The sequence below is a fragment of the Stegodyphus dumicola genome, chromosome X2, assembly GCF_044657685.1.
Source record: "Stegodyphus dumicola isolate Sdum_Otavi_A_Nest chromosome X2, ASM4465768v1".
NCBI lineage: Eukaryota > Metazoa > Arthropoda > Arachnida > Araneae > Eresidae > Stegodyphus > Stegodyphus dumicola.
The window spans coordinates 179153080-179176650 of NC_140781.1; the positions used below are offsets into that span (position 1 = coordinate 179153080).

Consider the following 23571-nt stretch of genomic DNA (forward strand, 5'->3'; position numbering starts at 1 on the left):
TCTAGCATTATGTAGTTCGAGTTGATTTAAATTATACACATTATGTTTGTTGGAAAGAGTAGAAGGAAATGTTCAAATGCATTAGTTAGATTTCAGAGTGTGTTGTTTCTCAGTTTCCAGTGGTAGTCTGTGACTTTCATCATTTAGAATTGTCTTTTTTAATATGCTGTATTAGGATTATATTTATGACTAAATTTCACGTATATTTATTTGTTATAGGTAAGTCCCATTTGAATTTAGTTGAAATACCCTGGATTATTTCGATTTATAAAACAAATCTGTTAAAGGAAAATGACTATTTTAGAATTAAATGCTGGTAATCGAAAATCTCGCTCCTTTCCCTAATCAGACTACATGGAAGTAATCAACTCTAAAATTTATTTTAGAGTTGATTAATTCACCCAACAGGGCGCTCGCGGAGACCCTAGAAGGGTTTTTGCTCTAGATGGTTAGTGTGAGAGAACAATACGTGTAAAATCCCATAGTGAAGTTCTGGTGTTCCACACACTTTCACCTGTCACCAGTTACTTTAAATTGCCATTGCCAAAAATGGAGATAGATTTTTGTGAACACGAGACGTGCATTTATACTCAGCTTCTGATTTAATGAAAAGGTTATTTCAACCTTCTTAAGTCTTTGTAGTTAACTTCAGACCATGCGATAATTCGCTTCAAGTCTGCTAGGAGTTTGGAACTAGTTTATGCTACCAAAGCAACTCTGAATAATTCATCTCAACTCTGATTTGAATCCTTTCAAGTATGAATAAGCTATAACGCTAGCCAGAATCATAATATTTATACATCACACAAAACTCATTAAGACAATGGGAATTAATTATATTTAACGTTATATAGTTTTTAACGTAGCAAAACTGGAGTTAAATTTGAAAAAAATTATATATTCAAAATTTGAATAAGATAAGCCGAACAATAAAATTAACTGATGGTTAAGTAGCAAAAATAAATTTAATATTTTAATCATTCTGTAAAGAATGTGGCGAAAATCAAATACCACATTATCTCACGAAATAAAATTGGATCTAGTAGGTTTCATCCAAAAGACCTCGTAAATCATAAATAATTTGCCCGTTCAGTTTGAAAGACTTAAAGCTTTATAAGTTCAAAGGGAAGAGAAAGTTACAATCAAATCTCAATTAATAAAGCCTCGCTCATGAGCCCACCAATTAGCATTTTATCAGAATTTGAAAATAACATGATATGTGAAAGTACTTTTTTCAAAAAACTCCAAAGCAAGTTTTAACACAAGCGTATGAATTAATCTTAACTCGGATTAAAACTTAACGAAGCAAACTTAAAATGACTAATTTTTTTTTATTAAAATCTATTTGTCTGTTTGTTTGTGGCAATATCTCATCCGGAACAGCGGGGCGTTGAGCTTCGGGAGAGGTATCCCAGATTCCAAAAATCCATGAGAAGCCGTTTCGACCGTTCTCATCTTCGCGCGAATTTAATCAGCCGAGATATTAATTAAAAACTCTGAAAACGTTAATTTTCGCACTCATTTTTCCGACTGGGGACAATCTCGCGCGCTGAGATAAAAATCCGCTGTATTTCGAAAAGTGTTGCCACTGCTCGTTTTCAAATTGTAGAGTTTGTTAATAAAACATTTAAGTTTTACAAAATATGAAATAAAAATAGAATTGCCAAACATTAAATGAATCATTTTTATGTAAGTAAGATCATATTCTGACGTTGAAGAAAGCAGGCGATTACATGTGACGTCATTGTATGCCAAAAATATTTCGTTAATGTCATCATTTTAAATAAATAGCTGCGGTTGGCAGCTTTTTTGTTTCAGGGTAGGATAACTGACACGATATGTTACTGCCACATTATTGCTTTTATTGATATTGAGAAAAAGTTGTTATATTATATTAAATTTAAATCACAACGTCATACGTATACGTATTAACCTGAAGTGTCAAAAGGTTTTGTTTCTTGGTCGGACAACCAAAACATTATTTACGAATTGGTTGTTGCTTGGAAAGAATTAACTGATTTCATTCATATTGAAATGTTTTCATGTATTTTCTTTTCAGGTTGTACGTTGAACTTACAAATTTGGCTTTGGCTGTAGTCCGCTAGTAAAACCATAAATTCAATATTACTTTTGTTTGTTTTGTATTTTCTTTCTCTGGTCTTTTTTCTGTAATAACGTTGATAATGTGATCAAGTATTACTCATCGGTTTCAGTATTATTCGCTATTCCTGTTGTCATGGATACAGCAGAGTACCTGGAGAACGTGGATGCCCTTTAGGTATGTATTTATTCATTTATTTATTTTTCTCTTTAGAATAAAATTGAGAGTTACCATAAATTCAATTTCTAAAGTTCATCTTTGATTCTAGGGAGTGGATGAATATATTACTTTATTAGAAAACATATTTATTACGCCATCGAATATGTTTTTAAAGTATCTAATTTGTTATAATGTTTATTTAAAATTATTATACCTTTGTTCAAAATGCTGAACTGCTTTTACAGCATTAGAAAGAGGTAAAAGAAAATATTACTGTTTGCTATTATCTATTTAACTAAATCAAAATTTTTATCGTTATAAGGAGGCTGTTTCCTCTTACTTCTCAGAAGCTACACTGATATTTTAATTTCTTTCATTGTCCCGCGTTACTATATTTCAATCTTAGCAAATTAGCTTTAAATAAGGAAAATAATAGTTTAAAACTGAAATATGGAAATGAGGTAAATGAACAATATTTTATTCGCAGTTCTAGAAAAAATTCTCATTCTTTGCATATTCAACATGTGTACAGCGATAGATAGTAATTTTTATTTTACAAGTATGCGTTTCCAATTTAATACCCAATTTACTTCCATTAATCGTATACCTATGACATGTTAAATAATGACTAAGATAGGAATAAGATTTGATAAAAATTTTACCAAAGTGGGAATTTTCGCGATTAATTTCCCGAATTTTAGATTTTTTGAAATTTCGGGATTATCATAATTTTTTGCGAACATTGAATAAATCCAGGAGCTTCAAGTTTTTCACTGGTATTTTTTAAGTTTTACTGCAACTGCCAGAATATTTTAATATTTAAATAATCTTAACAATACCTTTCGTTAGAATTTACGAAAACAATTACGCTGCAAAATCAGTCTGTCCCCAAAATTGACCTGAACTTTAAATTATGAAATACCCCTAAGTCTTGCTAAGGTGTATGAAGTGATGGCATTCCCATAACGGTTTCGGTGCCGAACGTTCCTTTTGCTCAGTTTTAAAATATGCTACATAATGAAGAAAAACTGCATGTTGGGTGATTCGCTACTTCATGTATAAACTTCTTGGAGGCATAGGTTACTCAAAGAACGAATCAGGAGCAGATTACCTACATAATGAAGAAAAACTGCATGTTGAGTGATTCGCAACTTCATGTATAAACTTCTTGGAGGCATATGTTACTCAAAGAACGAATCAGGAGCAGATAGCAATGCTCAGTCTGATACGCTATCGTTATGTGCTATTGTGCAGAGAACACACACACACACATACACACACAAAAAATAGCAACAAACTGAGTAACATAAGTTTATCCAATAAAATATAACATTGCGAAATTAAGAGAGGTCACAAAGGTGTTCGAAATTTCCGGTAGCAGCTTCAACACAAGCCTGATATCGACGCCGCATGAATTCACAGACATTTTGAAATATTTCGGACCTCTTTGGGATGGCAACATTAGCTAAGCAGCCACATGTGACAGTACCCTTCTCATTATTCGGGTTTGCTATACACCAAACCTTTCATCTGACCCCCCCCCCCCCCGCCTTTCAACAAAAGGTCCAGGGACGATGGGTCAGACAATCTTTCAGGTCAATGAATGGGACCACCAAGCCTGATCCGCTTTGCCCAAATATCGCAGTTAAGTGCTCCCCAAAATCACGTATGAAATGCGCTGGAGACCCATCATGCTGTAATATATCATAGCGCAGCGACTGCTGGATCTGTTCGCCATTCAAGTTTGGGCAAGACTTCCTCCATAATCCTCTTATAATACCGTTCATCCAACCGAATAGGTGAGAGATTACAGGTCTAATAAATTCTCTTCCACAAAGTCAGATCAAGCTTTAAAGGAAATCTTTGCTCTACTGTGTATGTTCGTGTAGCACAGACGTTCTCCACCACCTATGCATGCCACTTAGGTGTATTATAGCAACCTTACTTGGGGTAGTATAGCCTTTCATTAGTCGGTAGCCAAAAAATGAGATTCGCCATACCCTTCTGCAGATAACATTGAGCAAAAGGAACTAACTCTCTATTGGTCTGCGAAAGACAGAAGCAAGTACCAATTGCAAGTGGCATGTTGAATGTCTCCTGCATAACGAAGTAGCATCTCTTAAATTTTATGCTGTTCGTCTCCAATTTATGGCAAGACTCTCGTACAAATCCGTTTCATATAATCTTTGAAGACGGCGTGCAAACTTTTGGTAGTTCGGAATGCGCTTTGTCGGGTAGCATTGCTCGTGCAGTTGCACAGCAGATCGCCCGTTACAATTCGCAGCTCCATATGCTACACACATTATTTTCTAACTTCGAATTTCTCCATTCTGATCGGTATAGTAGTTAGCAATGCTGGCTACCATATCGTTGAGAATGGGTTCGAATTTCAGAGAAAGGATGGTTGTTTGTAAGTTAATAAGTGTTTGGCCGCCATCGAAGCGCTTAAAATACTGAAGAGACGGAAATCCTCTCGAGTAGCTTGGTGATAGGGAAAGAGGGATGTAAGATACTCGAAACCCTCTACCAGGGTGTTATGCATCAAAATTGGAACAAAGGTTTTTTACACAATTAGTTAGACGGAACCATACCTGTACTAACAATGGTGAAGTTCTCGTAACCCGCATATTTCTATCTGTACTTGTACCTCGCGGAAGTTTATCGAATGACGGTTTTCCCGAGTAGACATTTTACTGGCTCCACAATACTCCCTCCACCGCGGTACGATTGCGTTTTCGAGCCTTCATAATGCATAAAGTTCTCTATGAAGGCATCCCTCTCTTTAGGAGATAGCATTATCATGCTCTGATCGCGATTCATCTTTGAGTAACTTACCCCTCCCCGGTCGACTCACCAGCGATCGAGCAATAAAGTCGCTGAACACTGATAGTTCGGTTTGGGGTTCGAATTTTGGCGAACAAGCTGGCTGGATGGGCGTTTTCGTGGTTTTCCCCATGTGTAATGTGTATCGATCCAGTTTCCCTTAGAAAGTCATCTACGAAGGCATTCCTCCTCTTATGCAGATAGCCCAGGAATGCTTTGCCACAATCAAATCAAATAAATTAAACTCTTCCCCAATGTTTCTACATGCGGAAGCGATTAACCCTGTATATGTCATACAGTGTATCATAACGCACTCCTCTTAAGGTTAGGTTATTTGAATATGGCAAAGTTATCAGGACTATCTTTCTAAGAGGAGGGATACCTTGATGGAGGACGTACTGGGAGAAAACTAGCTTGTGTTTTCATTACACGTGGGACCATGAAAACCAACTGTGCCGCCATCCCATTCGCCTGGGATCGAACCCAAGCCAAGGTCGAACTACTAGGATTTAGTGGTCTTGAGCACTCCTACTGGTGGGACACTGTCCTCCTAAATGGCGTTGAATTATATTGCTGTAGTTTCATAGGGTTATAAAACATGGCTGCTAAGATGAGACTTGCGAGTTTGCACCTTCTGTTGTTTATATTTACATACATTTCCTCTGTCAATTTTCCATTATTCTAAAAGAAAAGATGCATATTTTAAGAGTCTGATATGCGAGAATCATAGCGAAAATGCCATAGCTTAATTTTTTTAAATAGGCGCATGCAAAAGACTTTGAGTGTTTCTTCAAATGGTAGTTTTACAGATTCCTAGCTTTTACATGGCGCCGATGAACTATAAGTTTCAGTTTGGTAATATAATACTTAGTTAAGAGCTTGTTATTTACATTACTTCTTCGTATACAGAGGAACTGTTTCCCTTGAAATGTTGAAGCAAATCCTTAGCCGAGAAAATTTTGCGAAATTTTACAGTTTCTCTCGCGAACACCTCATTAATTTCCTCTTTTTCCTCCCACGATAGAATTACTGCCGTAACCATGATACTTACCAATTTCCTTAAAGTAAAAGTATAATACTATGTGATTAAGCCACGACCTGAATTTTAAATAATAAATCAAAAATGGAATATAGAATGTGTTGACGAAAAGCAAATTATTGTAAGCATGCATTGCAAAGAATAATGACACGTGGATTCCAGAAAAAATATTCTGGTTAATCCCATTCTCACTGCTACACTTCAGTCATTCCTTTTTGCTTCAGATTTGCTCTGAATTTTTCTAGTACTCATGTGTTGGTAGTCTATATGTTTGACCATATTGTGAGTCAGTTCCTGCAACACTTGAGTCAGTAATAGAAAGTGTGACAGAGATAGAAGAAATGGGTGATTGATTAATAAATGAAGAATACAGAAGCAGAAATAGAGGATTTAGGTTGATGATATGAATTTGAGAATTATTCTGAAAAGCTTTCAGTAAAAATATTCAGTAAATATCAGAGTCTTGCTGAACAATTATTGAAAGAAGCGCAGATGATACTGTAGCTGGATTGCAATTCTGGATAACATTACATTAACTCAATATTCTGTAACGCGGCGATATTCTGTAGAATAATTATATAATAATTCCGATTTGAATAAGCTAGGTTACTTATTATAACAGCAATCATTATAATATATTTAGCCTGAATGAGAGTGCATGTATAAATGAAGCAATATTAAATCACAATAAAATTATTTTCAGACTAGCCAGAGGTCAGAAATGTATTGAAGCTCGAAGCAAAATTCAAGTAAAATAATTTTTTATTAATTTAAAACTCTGCATGCGTTTAACGTATGGGTTTTTTTTCCTTTGCTTGCAAGAATTTGCTCCATTTGAGAGTAAGCTGACCTTTGACCTCAAACTGACATTAGTTTTAGATAATAGCTGCATATATTATATCTAGCACTGAATTCTGGTTTTCGAGGGGCAAAAATATGCTACTTAACTGCTTCAGCAGATAGTTTTGCCTCAAGAATAGATTTTGAGTCAATTTGACACTGAATGTTTCCTAATTTTAAAGTTGAAATGAGCGTGTTTCTGCTGCTACTATTCATCAAAAATACTTCAAATAAATATAAGGAAAGTAAGGCGATTAATTGAAAAATATGCATGTTTTCAGAAAGTTGCTTTCTTTCAGAGCCGTGACAAGATATTTTTTCACCTGAGGCAAAAAGGTAAATGCGCGCCTCTCTCTATATAAATATATCAAAATAGCTATATTTGTATTAAGCAAAAGTAACTGAATTAAATCAAAATATCATAATTCTTATAGCATAATTATACCATAAATTTAACGTATTTTTTAATCGTTGCTTTATAAATTCAGTAAAATAATATAACCAATTATTTACAACTTTCAAATGAAAATGTTAAAAATTACTTTTTTGATAAATAAGAAATAACATCGAAATGCACATTGCATTAATTTCCAGATTTTCTTGTAATTCTTCCTATTGTTTTATTAATTTAAGTTTGACGAAGCTTATTTCTCCTAATAATAACTGACAAATTTAAAAACATAATTAAAGTAATTTTCGGATTCGTATGGCCAGTTTGGCGTGATTTCTAGTGATTTACCTGACACAAGTGCCTCACTTGCCTCGCCCTTGTCGCGGCTCTGCTTTCTTAATTCCTAAAACAAATGAGTCATTTTAATGAATCTAAAAAAATATTTTTTAAAAAATAATATAAAGCGTGCTTAATTTTGTAATGGCAGTGGAACCTCTGAAGAATATTGCTGAAACAGCCAAAGACATAGGTGCTACAAAGTTCATTGAGTATGCTGAACAATCTGGTCTTTTACCTATGCTTACTGATAGAGGTGCATATACAGTGTTTGTTGCACGAGACAAAGCTTTTCGATCTTTGACCAAAGAACAAGAAAAGGCTCTGAATTCAACTAAGAAATCTCGCAGCCGTCCGCCAATTCTTTTATACACAATAGTAGAGGGTAGATTACCTGTTGAAGAACTTCCGGACTCTATCACTACACTCTACAGAGAAGGATCCGTTGCTGTAACCAGATTTCCTTCTGGGGTAAGTTTTTTTTCCTCATATGAATAATCTTCTTATGAATATCTTATCTTCTTCCTATCCATTGAATTTACAATTAAAGCCTAATATTCTTGAAACATATAAGAAAGAATGTAATATCAGAGTCGATTACGAAATTTTGATTATGATAAAAATAATTTCTTTTTCTTATATTACTTTTCACTAGGATCAGGATAATTCGTCAAATAATTTAAAAATTTAAGTAGAAATAATAGCTTAAAATACTAATTTTGGTACAAGAGCATGCATCTGTAAAGTCAACATTTTTAACTACGGTTGTTGGCTTAACACCAAGCATTATTTCTGAAAATGATCAAACAGACAGGAGTGGTATACCTGTTTGCAGTGAGCTCTTAACTAGCATTATAGTACCCTATTCAAACCTTGAAACTGGCATTTCTATATTCGCAAGTTTTACTTCAGTAGACTAGTCAGTGCCATTTGTAGCATTTCATTCAAATCGCTACTGATCGTTGTTGCATCAAAAAACACCTTATTGATATATTAAAGCCAAATTATCCATGAAAATGGTTAATTAATGTTTGATCTTAATTGGAGAGGTTTTAAAGAAAAATAAAGCATATTTTATGTTAATCTTCTTCATTGAATTATCTGATAGTTATACTGTTCTATTTAGTAGTTTGAGTACGTAACAACCAGATTTAAAGCAAGCAGTAATTATTACCGTGGTGCTCGAAGTTTTCACTATATTTTGGAAAGTAGAAGAATGGTTTCATTACGCATGAATACAGGTTTACAAAAACCATTCATACTTTTTCCCTTGTAATTTATGAAAATAAATTGTCACAGGAAAATAAACTGAAATCTACAGACCTAGTTCCGTATTATGATTTGCTAGGAGACATCTTTATTTTCATCACCGTTATCATAAATTATGTCATTTGACTGATAGTATCAGATGATGTCCATGAATTTTTTCGTTGCCAAAATACAAGGGTTGCGCCTGCATTGGTTTAAGTCTTCGACAGATTATAGACAGAAGACAGTACGAATTTTCCCAGCTCCGTTCAAATTTTGAAGAGAAATTCCCTAAGGGATAGATCCAAGCACCCCTTACATCAACTCCTTCAGAGGATTTTCTGCTCAAAAGTATTATTTTATGTACAAAAATAGTTTAAATACCGCAGAAATACAATGGACATTTGTGGTATTTGAACCCAGGCTAAATACTCTGGCAGACGGCTCTCCTACCACTGTGCCAGCAGGGTGGCATTGCTTTCTTCATTGATGGTAATAAATATTCTAGAGAGTAATGAAATTTTAATAGATATTTTTGCACGAGGTCTGCATTGTGAATATCTTCCCTAAGTTTTATTTTCTCCGGGTTATAGGGAAATTCAAATTTATAGCGATTTAAAAAGACTTTTTAAAATTTAATTAAAAGTCTGAATTAAAATTTAATTAATTTAAAAACAACTTTCATAATTTAGTTAAGGTCTTATTTAAAATTAATTAATTAAAAAAGACCTTTTAAAATTTCATGAAATTTTAATAAATGAAATTTTAATAAATTTTTACACGAAAACTGTATTGTGAATATCTGCTCTACCTTTTATGATCTCCGGGTTATATGGAAGTCCAAATTTATAGCGTTTTAAAAAAGACATCTTTTCCTTTATATTATGAAAGGGTCAATAATATCATGAGATAATTAAGATGCCATCACAGTATGAATCTTGACTAATTACCAGCTTATATAACACTAAAATAAAATATAAATTTACAATTAAAGATTGCAAAATCGGAAAATGCTTTAATTTTATGATATTTGTAGTCTTTATTAGGCAGCAAACTTTTGCTTTTCATTTGCATTAGTATTTTTAATTGTTTGCTATGTGTTCATTTTGAATCGATAACATAATAAAAAGGAAAAGAGCTGTTTTTAGTTGTTTCGTAGTTTTCTTTTCAGTTTTTCTATTATTCTTGAAGTTGTTCTATTATAGAAAATATGAACAGTGAAAAAAAAAACGTCTTGTTTCAAAAGCTTAGAAAATTAAAAACTTCTTACTGTAATCGTAGGCACAAATATTTTAAAAATGATACATTACTGAACAGTTAGAATATTTAACACAAATTTTTTTTTCTAATTTAGCTCAATAAAATTGTTCAGTTTTCTATGAAATTATGGCTTACTTTATTCTTATTACTGCTGACTGGTCATCTGAGTGTGATAATGGTAAAAACGACTGAATGTTTATTAACTCCCGTTTGTTCCATTTCAGTTGACTACTGTGAATTGTATTCCACTAATTTCAACAAATCTAGAAGCAACAAATGGTTTGCTTCATGTAACTGAAACATTACTGCTGCCTCCTGGACGAAGTACTGTCACAGATCTCTTAGCTCGTACTCAGTCTTTAAGCACCACAGCAGCGATAATGGCCAGAGCGCAACTGTCCAATGAACTGAGAGATCGTAAACCAATAACAGTATTTGCTCCAGTTGATGAGGCCTGGGAATCAGTTCCACAAACTTTTATGGAATCTCTTATGGAAGATCCAAATGCTCTAAAAGGTTGGTAGGTCCTTTTATAAACAGAATTCAATATAAACTAAAAAAATTTCTTATTTAAATTCGCGGTTTAACAGGCCTTTGTTTTTCCAACTGAAAACTGTTTAAGAAATACTGGTTATTTAAGCACTTCATCTTCTTATGAAACTCAAATATTTGCTTTCTTTCCTCCACAGATAAAATTTTTGCATCTGAACCTGGCCTTAGAAATACTCCCCCCCTTTCAACAGCTGTCAAGACTCTATTTAGACAAGCTTCTACTCGTCTCTCTAGACAAAAAACAAAAAAAAAAAAAAATCTTTTGTGTTCCCTAGTTTCCTGTCTGAAAATTAACAAAGACGATCCTCTAAACACAAGCTTTTAAATCTGCAGTTCCATTGCAATATCAGCTGAAGAGGGGCAGAAGTGCATTTCTATTTTCCGTCCTCGTAAGTGAATTTGTAAGATTTTGATACAGCCCCGCTATGGAGCGAATCGTGACCAATAAAGCCATCAATGACCTCTTTTCATTTTCGCTTTAATCTGGAGGGGGGGGAGGCTAGGAAAACGCGTAGTGACGAGTTCCTCTCGGGGGTGACGCTTCAGGCCACATTTAATCACGAGGTGTGTGTGACGTTGCTAATATATGATGAAAATTTTCAAATCGACAAGTCTCTACCGTGAGAAAAGGAGAAATGGTTAAATCACTTTAAAATGTTAATATTCATAAAGCCTATAAAATGAAATCGTACATACAATGTCCATTTCTAAAATAAATAGACTATTAAAATAAAGTTGATTCTTTCTGTAAATGAAGGAAAAATATTAGGAATATTTCATCTTCATTTGCAGAATGAATCAATTTTGTTTAATGAAACTTGTTTAAATGAATAATTGTTGGCATCATTCTCTATAGCCAAAATAAATTTTAAAATTATTACAATGATTTTTAACTTACTTTTTAAAAGAAAAAGAAATTAAAATGTATAATTATCGATAAAAATAATATTTAATGTTAATTAAAATCTATTTTAGATACATCAAGTAATGATCAGTTAAATTTTTCCTCCAAGGACATTCACATCACATTAACATAAAATATAAAATAAAAATCACAGTATGAAAAAGACAGCTAAAATAAATTTAAAATTAATTAGTGCTCATTAAATAAATAACTTAAATCATGAATACGAACAATTGATGAAAATCTAAATGTATAAACACTTGCTCGGAAACGTTTTTGTGTGTATGGCCGACTGAAACACAGTATGCTCTACTCTAGAGATAGTTGGAAAAAACAAAGTCGTGATCATGCATTTTAGAAAACAAAGACGAAGCTAACGTTTACTGATCCAGTACGAAAGGTCTATTATAAGATATATCTTAGACAAAATAATACATATAAGATACTTCTAACCCCAAGTATCTTGGACTGACTCTAGATGCAGAGTTGAGTTTCTCTAAACGCCTTGAACATGTTTCAATAAAGGAACTGAAAAAGGCTAAACATCCTTAAAAGACTTTGTGGTGCCTCTTGGGGATCAAGACCAAAAACCCTCAAGAATACTTACACTTCCATCGTCAGGCCTGTTCTAGAATAAGCAGCACCCATATGGCCATCGACAAGGCCTACTGTTAAAGGAAAGATCGACGCTGTTCAATATAGGGCCTCTAAAATCATCACTGGAGCTGTTTCATCAACGAATAACATCAAAATTGAAACGGAATGCTGCCTCGCCCCCTTGGAGAGTAGAAGAAAATTAATAACAATTAAATTTACCAACAAAATACAAACCCTTGCTGAACATCATATCTCAAGTAGAACTTTCAGGGCATGGAGTGATAATTGCAGGCTTAAGAGATCCTCGACCCTCCAACATGACCAAGATATCAGAAATGACAACAACCTCAAATATGAGACTCTCAAAATTTCCAAAGAGCCTTACAACATTCTGTGCCCTCTTCCCCAAACAAAAATTTATTTAAATCTCTTACAGCCTTGTACCAAGAAAGATCCCACCGCAATAATCAAAGAAAAGGGTGACCATATCATTGAGGAACTCACGACTTTAACTCAAGATCTGACGATCGTCTACACAGACGGCTCTTCCGACTCCAATCTGAACAGAGGAGGAGTTGGAGTCTTTTTCATCGGACCAGACGGAGTGCAGAAATGCCACAGTATTCCTGTTGGGAAAATTGCCTCCAACTATACATGCGAGCTCGTCGTCATCAAAAGTGCTCTGGAGATTTATCTCTCTAAAGAAGACCAGAGTTCCTAGGGCATCATGATCTTCTCTGACTGCAGATCAGCATTGCAAGTGATCCAGAAGGGCAAATGTCAACTCAGTCATCAGATCATTGAGCTCACAAACAAAATTATTGCTTCCCAAAGATCCTGCATCTTACAATGGATACCGGCTCACGTAAATATTTTTGGTAATGAGAAGGCGGATGAGCTTGAAAAGGCATCCCGTGATTCTCCTCAGCCATCCAACTGCCTAACCCTCGTTGATGCCAATGCAGTTGTCAGCCAAAGACTAATCGGTCAAGTTAAAGGAAACTCCATCCCGGAATTGAACTGTGACAGAACCATATCGACTATCATAACCAGACTTAGGACAAATCCCTTAAAAGGGATGAGGATTTCTGCAGACGGACAGCGTAGTTACACCAACATTTGTCCTCATTGCCCAGATGACATCCCACTGTCTCGCCATCACATCTTCAGCTGCCCAGCAATCCAGACCAGACTGTTTAACATCGGCATTGAAGACCCACTGGACCTACTTTATACTGATAGAGCTGCCGAGGTTGCAAAAGCTGTCTTTGACAGCTTCGAAGCTATATAATTGCACTTTATCATAGACATGACATCATCATAAAATAATATTTGGAATCTAATATGATTTTTACAAAAAAACGAAAGTAGAATTCACAAAGTAAAGTGATTTTTAGCAAAATTTTGAGGTCCTTTTATGTTCACCTTTCTTCAACACTAAGACACAAATGTAATTGCTCCGAGAGGCACTGATTTTGAAAATCTTGACCCTTCCAATGAAATTTTTCAGCAGTTCTCTAAATTTAGTCTTCGTTTTGATTGGACGGCGGATGAAGTTACACTCTAAAACCAAGCTAAGTTCTGTTATCAAGTAATAATTGGTTCTTGCAGATCAGAAGGAAACATGGGGTCCTAGCAACTTTCCTTTACGCAATCACTTTGGGTAATCGCTAGGTTATTTGATAGTTCTAGTGTAGTTTTCATATTCTAGAATCACTTCCAAAGCGAAGATTCATTGACATGATGACAAATATTACATTTCTCACTTGTTTCAGCTCCATCTAGAAAGACTTTTCTGGGTTTTTTTCCCCTTTTTTTCCCTCCTGTAAAAAATAAAACTATCCCGTCTTATCTGTAACTGACTATTTTACAGCATATGTAAGAGTACGATACCCTTCTGAGGAGACGACTAATTTGTACAATTTAGATTTATTTTTTGCGTGCATATTATCTTCACTCAAAAATGCAGAAGAGCTAAATTAATTTGCACTAGACAGCTTATCATTAGACTGGGTGCAGAGAGAATAACCAGCCTAATTCAGTGAATGCAGGATTTCTAAAAAAGATAATTAAATTTCTAAAAAAGATTCTAAAAAAGTTAATTCGGTAGTGTTGTAGGGTTTCTCTTAGTTCAATTAACCTATTATTCAAATTTTTGTTATCTTTCCTGCTGAACTTCTCAACTTTCCCTCGCATTTCCTCGCCAGGATATAAATTTAAAGTTAACCGAAATGAGTATTTAAACTGGTGAATCTTGGAGTTTATTCAGATTGTGTTTTTGCAAGCTAATACACATTTCTTTTCTGACCTTGTTGTTACGCTGATACGCCTTTTGGCCATATAAATAATTATCACGCCCTGCTAGGCTGTCGATTCAACCTATTTTAGCCATAACCTAAAGTGCTAGTCCAGCACTACACTTTTTAGACTTGAACTGAAATCGATTTGTGTAACAACGCTTAAGTTCCACCGCAAGTTGTCGATGTTATTGTAAAGCAGGAAGTACGTGCCTTTCTCTTCATAGTTGAAAATAATAAAGGGTTATTTTGACCCTTTCTCTGTGCTGGTATTATTTCACGCCTGTGCAAGAAGTCGCCAGGTTCATTAGTAGTATCTAGTATTAGTTTATTTGGCCAAGGAGAGTTAGATCCTGTAATATCATGATCTTGGTAGGAAGCATGTCATATCAAATGCCGGCACAGATGGCAGTTTTCTTCTTATAAATGGCGACGATGCTCAAACCTGCAAGCAGGCCTAGGCTTTGGATACATAGTTTTTTTTTTAAGTCAAAGTAATGAACAAACGAAGTGACTAGATAGATTGTCATAACTAAAACCTGTTCAGCTCTTTCAAAATTACTTTATAAAACTGAGCTGTTGAAAAAAGTGTCTATTTGAGAATACTGTGCTTTTTAAACGAGATGGAAACAGACTGGAGTGTATATAATTTTTGATCGCAATAGGTACCTGGCAACTTAACTTACAATAGAAAAGAAGATGCCAAGCAATTATTGAAACTAAGGACGAATATACTCCATTTTAAAATTTATTTCCGACATTTCTCTTTGAAATACAAGTATATACGCCTTTATTTTTAACCATGCTGTTTTTTTTTTTAAATAATTACAGTTTTGTTAGGTATATACTATTATGAAAGTCAGAGCAAAAGGCAATAAGTTACTGATTTATCTACAACTGTGCCAAATTATTTCATTAATATTTATTAATATTTTTTAAATACAATGAGTTAAATATTGTTTTCTCCCTAACGGTAAGAATATTTTAATCGAGCACTTCCTTTACAACATCAGAAAACTCACAGCACTGGCTAGATAAAATGTGACTGCTGATTCTATACAAAATGATCTCTCTCTACCCAAACGTTTTATTCATAACTTACCAATTTTATTAAATAACATAAATTTAAAGATCTCATCAGATGTGCTTCCTCAAAGTTAATAGGAACCATTCATATAATACTTCTTAAAATATAAGTTCCTGCTTTAATGCTGTTGTACTTTTTTAAATTTCGATTTTTTAAAACTTTAGATGCAATAAATTTCCCTAATGTCTATATTTATAATATGTTATATGAGAGCATGCTGTTAAATTATGAACTAGAACACGTGGAAATGAAATTTTTATCAATCTGTTCTACTTATGTCTTTTCCTTGCAAACCCCCTTGGTATTCTAATAATCTAAACATATTTTTAATTTGTGCTTCTCTATTGCATATAAAACAATTTTTGAAAATCTGCATTTTATAGTTTTATTGCAGTATCATATTGTAGAAGCACAATGGTGTAGTGCAGTGACTGCTAACGAAAGTGAATTGAAAACATTGGAAGGAAGTTTCCTGAGAATGTCTTGCAACAGTTCTGGCCAATATGTGAATAACGCTCGCATCATCCATGGCGATGACAAGGCAGGAAATGGGTTTGTTCACCATATAGACTCTGTGCTCATACCAGATAAAGGTTGATTATTTTATGTTTTTAATATGTATAATTTCTATAAAAAACCTATTTTTGTCATATTCTGTAACGTCTAGTATTTTTGGCTAGCATAAATTACTACTAGACCTATTTGAAAGTTTGGAAGTGAATTATCGCTAAAACTAGAAGATGAATACAACAAGGAAATGGTGTAAAAACCCTTTTATTTAACTTCCTTATTTACAGACGGCACAGTCTTTGTGCTTACAAATCCACAATCCATTTGTGGCCATAATACTAAAGACAATGGTAAACTAAAGATACTTTAGTAGTTCAACACTACACATGTTAATTTAACTTAGCAGGATGGCTCAGAAACCTACATTAAGCAATTAAGTTTCGGAGGCAAGAATACGAAGCCTAGATTCATAATTCAAACTAGTATTGGTAGAAACAACAACGTGCGCAATCAACAGCAAAACACGCTCTGACTCACCTTACCACTACTTCAGTTTAATTACACTCTTGTTCCCCCTAACTCATTTACATACTAGCGAGGAAACGCGACAGAAACAAGAAATGACAGCAAAGACAACCAAATTAAAACAACTATTAGTAAAAATAAAATAAAAAAAAAAAAAAAAAAAATACGTCATAACTCTAAATCTAAATCTTAAGCCAAAAGGCATTCTTAAAAAGGCGTACACACCTGATTTCGTAATGAAGGCGGTTTTTTTCCTTCATCTTCTCGCTTTACTGCTATCTTGAAATAACGTGAGATAGACTAGGTTATTTTGTGATGTTATTTAATTTTCGGTAGTCCACGGCGAAAAGACACGATTTTGGATTTTTCTGAAGGGGGATGGTCGATTTTCGTTTTGCATAAGACTACCGAACTCGCGTAGCGGCTGTTATTCGACACGATTATTTTGTTGCTTTTAACATCTCTTTTGTGTGGTCTTCTATAATGCTTTCTTTCACCTTATCATACCTGAAAGGTTTTGATTTTACAACAGGGGCATCTTCTATATTAATTTCTTGGGAAACTAGTTGACAAAAACCAGGTTTCATGTCAAAAAGTTTGTAAAAATTTTTTACTAGGCCTTCAGTTTTCTTTTTGTCATCTTCCGGGGGGGGTGATTCATATCTACTTCAGGTGCTGCTCCCACTTCTTCTTCTATAGTGTTCATTTGTACCTGTAAGATAGAATTCTTAAAATATAAGTTCGCACTCGCTGCCGTAAAAAGTCGACCCCCAAAGATTACTGATGTTAATAAATCTTTGACCACAAGAAATATCACTTTTTGATGCTCGTTCTTAATTTGAACGTGCAGCACATGCATTGTTTACCTTGTGCAGCAATTACTTTTCGCCCCGTAATTTTAAATAGTCTATAACTTGAAAAGTGCTTTCTAAAACGTTCTTGCCCCAAAAAACTACACTGCGCCCCGGGATCCAGTAATGCAGAAGTAGGTACATTGTTCAGTAATATGTGAATTTCAGCCAAATTTTGTACAACGACGATATTTAACTTGACTTTTGAGGAATTTTGCTTCAAGGGAAGTGACTGGACTCTCTTCTCGGACACTAATTAGTTTAAATTATTTTAATTATCAGCTCCTTTCTTCTGTTGCTTCTTTTAGCGATCGCCAAATGACTTTGTTTGACCCGTCTATTTTGCTTCCGCCTTTTTCGGTCTTCTCAGACTGCCGGTACGGATGCTTTGAGGTCTTTGTTGGGGTCAATTATCTTGCATACCGGCCATGACCAAAACTTGCCGTACGCCTTCTATTTGAAGTTTGCCTGCTCTCAAACTTTACGGCGAGTTAAAATAAATTTTCCAGCGTCTGTGGATTTCGCACTTTCATTAAATCCTGTATAGAAGGAAGAAGACGCGATAAAATCACTTCGATAAATTCGCTATCCCGCCTCTTTCCACACAATAAATTAAACACTTTTTAACTTTTTGAGTAAAATAAACTACGTCAGCTCTTCTACCTTGACTTGATACTTACTAAAGTGCTGCGCTTCCAGCTGGCACAGTCTTTCACAACTGGGAACGTTTTTAGCAGAGCGTTTTTGAATGTATCCCAGCTATATTTTTCAGAACCTGGTTCGCCCAGCAGGAACTTTCCCATTCCGTTGAACTATCTGAGGTCTTGTCCTTTTAGGTTTGCCGAGGCAATTGTTACTTTTTGAGATACGGAACAGGACGCAATGTGGAGTTCCAGCTGCTCCATAAATAACATGACTTACCCTTATATCCAATGTAGCAGCTGCTTTCATTGCAGCCCTCATGGTCTCGATGATGAATCCGAACCCTTCCAGCGGGTTTGCTGGTGCCGGCGGGACTTGCAGTCTAGGAACGGCCAACGTAAAATTTCCAGACTCCAAAGACATGGTTCGATGATACTTCGAGAGCCAATTTAATGTTCCTAACTACTTCGTCTATGCTGAGCGTAGAAGAACCCATTGAACTGTGTAGCGACTTATCGCTGAGTTCAAGTTTGTAACGAAAAAGATCCAGAGAACTGTTAAAATACCCTTTTATTCACTCAATGGAATGATAACAGTTGGCCCCTTCTCGGGCTTAAAGGACCTTTAAATCAAGCTAAGAAAATAAGAAACTCATCTAATACTAAACTAATAACTATATAATTCTAGAATTACATAAAATATTGTACATATTTTATAGATTTGCATGCATCAAATTACTTAAAAGATAACAAATTAGTTAAATCTATTTAAAAGCTAACAGCAACGTATAATGGAAGATATGTATTTTTTAAAAGAACTTTGTTGCACTGTAAAAGTGACATTAAAATTTTGCAATCCTTCAAATGTAGCAAAGCCTTCCCAAAAATGTGATTTTGCTCATATAAATTATTGAATTAAATCTTTTACGTAAAGTCGAAGAAAATGATTATTTTGTTGTAATTTGTAGTTCAAACTTTAGTGGAATACCTATCATCTCGCAGTATGACGTACTTTTTGAAACTAGCTGAATTTGGTGGTGTTCTTCCCCTGCTCCAGCGGCCAGATATGTTTACGATTTTTGTGCCGACTGATGACGCATTTGAAGGTAATTACTGAATTTTAAATGTCTTTTTTTTAAATTATACAGCGAAATTTTTGTATGACTTTAATTCCTTTTCCATTTTCATCATAAATCCATAATATCCATCATAAATCCTTTTCCATTTTCAGCTCTTCCTAACGATACTCTCTCAGACATATTCAACCAGTCATCATTAGCAAGATCGTTTGCTAGTTTCCACATAACACCCGGCCGGCAGCTTACATCCAACTTAATTGATGGTCAGACATTATCAACTATTCAAGGCTCTGATTTCCCTTTACGGTTCAAACTACATAAAAAGGTTTTATTCTACTATGTATATTAACTGTTACTAAATATATTTGATGGCAGAATAGGCTTTGTATGTGTGAAACATATCTACTGCTCTTATTAATATTAACTAGTATCAGAGAAATTTTAAATCATGTACTGCAGAATTAAATAATAAAATAATAAGAAAAAAGAAATGTATCTGATACACTGAATATTATGCGAATTATGAACCATTATACATGTCCCATCAGATCGTGCGTTTACGATCACTGGACGTTACTGGATAACATAGAACGGGGATTCAGCACTAGGATCTCAAATTAGCAAAGAGCGCAGACAGAGCGCGAAAGCATAAGGCTTATTATTTTTGAATTAGTAAGTAGATAAATAAATATTTACCATATTTTGAATTGGGCGCATTCCAACCTGTAGAAAGAGGAGCTTATAGCGTAATACTACGATGGGCTGTTTTAGAGAACTACCGTATAATGATCTCTAGTAATATGTTGGTAATAAAATGAATATGAATGCTAAAAGTAAATTTTACGATTGTTATTCGATGCTACAATCCGATTGTTTACGATGTAATTTTTTACATCCGGTGCAATCGTAAAATCTCAACAATCCCGAAAATTTGGAACAGAAGAATACACAGCTTTATGTAAGCTTTTCATGACTTTTCAACAGAATAGTTGAGCCACTACAGGTATTCCATTACGGGTATTTTGTTTCTGAAGAAGCATGTTCCATATCTTCGTTAGAAAATTTGACGTAGAAAGGCTTCTGAACAAAGATTACAAACAAAGCGTTTGCATATTCCAACAAATAATAAGATGTTTTTTTCATTGATACCATCGTTTTTAATTTCAGCACATCCAGCATATCGGAAATAGTGAACTTTTCAATGTTGCTAAATAAAAACTGGAAAGTTACAGTTTCAGGTTATATCTGTATGTGTGAAAAAAATAATTATATCAGGTGCAAGTATGCTTTATTTTTGCAGCATTTTTTTTAGTTACCCTGTATAGAAATGTAGATGAACACATATGCGTTGTGCTTTAATGATGTTCAGAAAATGAATGCGCCTAAGTTTTAAGAAGTATCATACAGCGTTTATTTTAGATCCAAATTTTCTAATTGTTAAACTGATTTAAATGCATTAAAATTTAGATCATGTGATCGCAATAAAGTTGTATTTTAGTAAATTATTTCTAATTTTTTAATTTCATGTAATCTTAAAAAACCTCGTTCACACCCGGCTTTGTTAACATTTAATAATTTTCCAGCGAATTACTGTGGAAACAGCGCTCGTGATTGAAGCCGACTTGGAAGCTCGCAACGGAGTTCTTCAAGTCATCGATAATGTACTTATCCCTCCTACCAGCACTATCTTAGATCATCTCCAGCAGAAAAACTTCAGGTATCGGAATTATTTTAAAAGACATTCTGAAATTTCTATACACAGAAGAAATAAGTACGAAGTAACACTGCACCTTTTATAGGCTAGCCAAAAAATGTGTTTGCTCCTGAACAGATTGCTTTGTTTTATTGTCTTCGAAATCGAGAATTTTATTAAAACAATATCATCTGACATAAAAAAAATGTGTAGAAAATAATCTGAAGGACATTATTTTAATCTCACGTTTGCGTCTATAAAATATGTAACGTTTATATATGCTATCTAGTATAATTAAAATTTCTCAAGAATGAACATTCTGAAGCACTGTTTAAACTTATAGTATATTCTTATAGTATTTCATTATCAAGACGGCCATTTCTCAGTTTTAATTTGTCTTCAAATTTAAGAAGACAAATCTTTGTAACGATAAAATATGAGGTTACCTCCTTATCGCGTGCCTTCGTGGTGTAATCGGAAAAACGTCTGAGTAGCAAGCGGAGTTCAGAGTTCGAATTCTGACGAAGGTACTGCATATTTTCATGTTTCCTGCTCTAATAAACCTAATAACTCTATAACAGTACTTACAGACATTGATCTTCTAAGCAGTGGTAATAACAGCAGTAACTTCTAAGCAGTACTGTTGGGTTATTTATCATTTGGGAATTGACATAGTAATCCTAAAAATACCCGAAAACAACCAGTTCCATATCATTCTTCCACTCATTTGGACTTGTTTTCGTCGTAATCTTCAGTCAATATACCATTCTTAAGAAACCTTTATACGCCTTCTTAGAAAAATGAGGAAACAAATATAATCTGAATGTAATTCTAAAATTTTAAGAACTTGTAGAGACATTAAGTATTTTTTGGAAGCAGGAAAGATGAAAAATATGCAACGCCTTCGCCGGGAATCGAATTGCGAACCTCTAAATTACGCGCTGAGCGTGCAGACCACCACACTACGAAGGCATGCCAAGAAAGCAGGAGAAATACATTTATAAACTTTATTTTTCTGTGCGCATTAAAGTTCGTAGACTAAAACCTGTCGTCTTCATTACATGACTCTTTTGCCTATATGACTAGCAGCAAAAACCTGCATTCAATGTGATTTATTATTTTCATAATTTAATCAAAAAATTTATAAAACATTTCGAGCAATACAATTCAAGGTTTACTGGATGATTTTTACAGCTTTCTAAACTTCTCAATGACAGTTAATGCTACGTTGAATGGCAGTTATTTAGATGTATTTCTTTAGGATTTGTTCCTTAGGGCGATAAGAATATTTTTTAACTACAGATGTTTTCTCAATACTTGTTATGTGTCCTGTAATGGCTTTATGTGCACTCATTAAAGAGCTATCCTCTCTTCAAAGCAATATTAGTCAGATAACTTTTAAAACACGCTTTACTAATCTACGAGAATGTTCAATAAGCTTCGAGCTCAAGCATGATACATTAATTGAGGAAAGACGAAACGTAATGAAATGATCGCATGATCCTTTGGAAGTACTATCAGAAGGAAAGCACAATGAGCGGGCGTTATGATTTGCTTTCGGCACCGATTATTAGGGAACGATAGTGATTACTGCTTATTGATTACACACATACAAGTATAATGGTAAGATAAGATAACTGCTATTAGTTATGGAAACTTGTTGACTCTAATTAAGACTCTAGTTAGAATTATTGACTTAGTTAAATTAGTTAAATTGTTGACTCTAGTTAGAATTAACTGGGCATATAGTGTTTACTTTCACATGTCGACGTCCCAGACTGAAAGAGTCTCATATTTCCTAGGCTGCTATTCAGCAGTGAGGATAGAAAATTCTCACCTGCTCTCTAAAGCTAGCTTCCCGTGATTTCGTTTTGTTTCAAAAATGAAGCAGCATTTGCATGATTCGCGTTAAAGCGAAGATGATGATTTCAAGCATGCATTTCAAGAGTGGTTTGAAGGCTAGACAAAACTGTCATCTTCTTCGCCTTGGATTCTAAAGCTCAATGGATCGCTGTAGTAAGAGCATCGATGTAATGGGGGATTATGCAGAAAAATGGGAAAGTAATTTCAGCCTTTTATTTTGTAAAAATGTGCTTATTTTACAGCTTATTGAACTTTCCTCGTGTTTAGATTCGCAACTCTGTATTATCAACTCACTGAAAAAATATGTATGGCACGTAATGCAATCGAACAATTCGAACTTTTCAACGCTTCAGATCCAAAAGTTACTTTACTTATAATGCATGTGATTGATTTTTGTAGAGAACATAAGATTGATTAATTTTGGCATCGTAAGGATCACTCTGTTTATTAATGCTAATGCACCAATCTCTTTAACAGTATATTTCTCAGCTTATTAAACCATACGGATCCAAATTTATTACAATTGCTGGATAATTCAACAGCTACATTTACAGTGCTTGCTCCTAATGACATAGCCCTGAATGACACGCCACCTGGAACGCTGCTCCGTCTTCTATCTGATCCTCCATTGCTTTATCAGGTAACTATCATTTAAACGATTGTGAAGTAAAAATAAAATGCCTTTAAAATTAAAATGATAAGTATATAAGTAAAGCTCTTAACTCATTCTTCAAATACTTCTAAAAATTATTATTATTATTATTGGAAGAAAACT

General features: G+C 34.3%; 1 protein-coding gene across 2 annotated transcripts in view; it reads left to right on the forward strand.

Annotated features, from left to right (window-relative positions):
* The window catches only part of LOC118188073 (transforming growth factor-beta-induced protein ig-h3-like), a 65920-nt gene that overhangs the window by 36669 nt on the left and 5680 nt on the right, over positions 1 to 23571 (forward strand). For both annotated transcript variants that reach the window (XM_035358415.2, XM_035358416.2), the window contains 8 exons: positions 2214 to 2278; positions 7841 to 8160; positions 10422 to 10713; positions 16018 to 16227; positions 19130 to 19267; positions 19393 to 19565; positions 20824 to 20957; positions 23274 to 23436. In XM_035358415.2, coding sequence (XP_035214306.1) covers positions 2214 to 2278; positions 7841 to 8160; positions 10422 to 10713; positions 16018 to 16227; positions 19130 to 19267; positions 19393 to 19565; positions 20824 to 20957; positions 23274 to 23436 — 1495 coding nt within the window. The remainder of the gene's footprint in view (positions 1 to 2213; positions 2279 to 7840; positions 8161 to 10421; positions 10714 to 16017; positions 16228 to 19129; positions 19268 to 19392; positions 19566 to 20823; positions 20958 to 23273; positions 23437 to 23571) is intronic.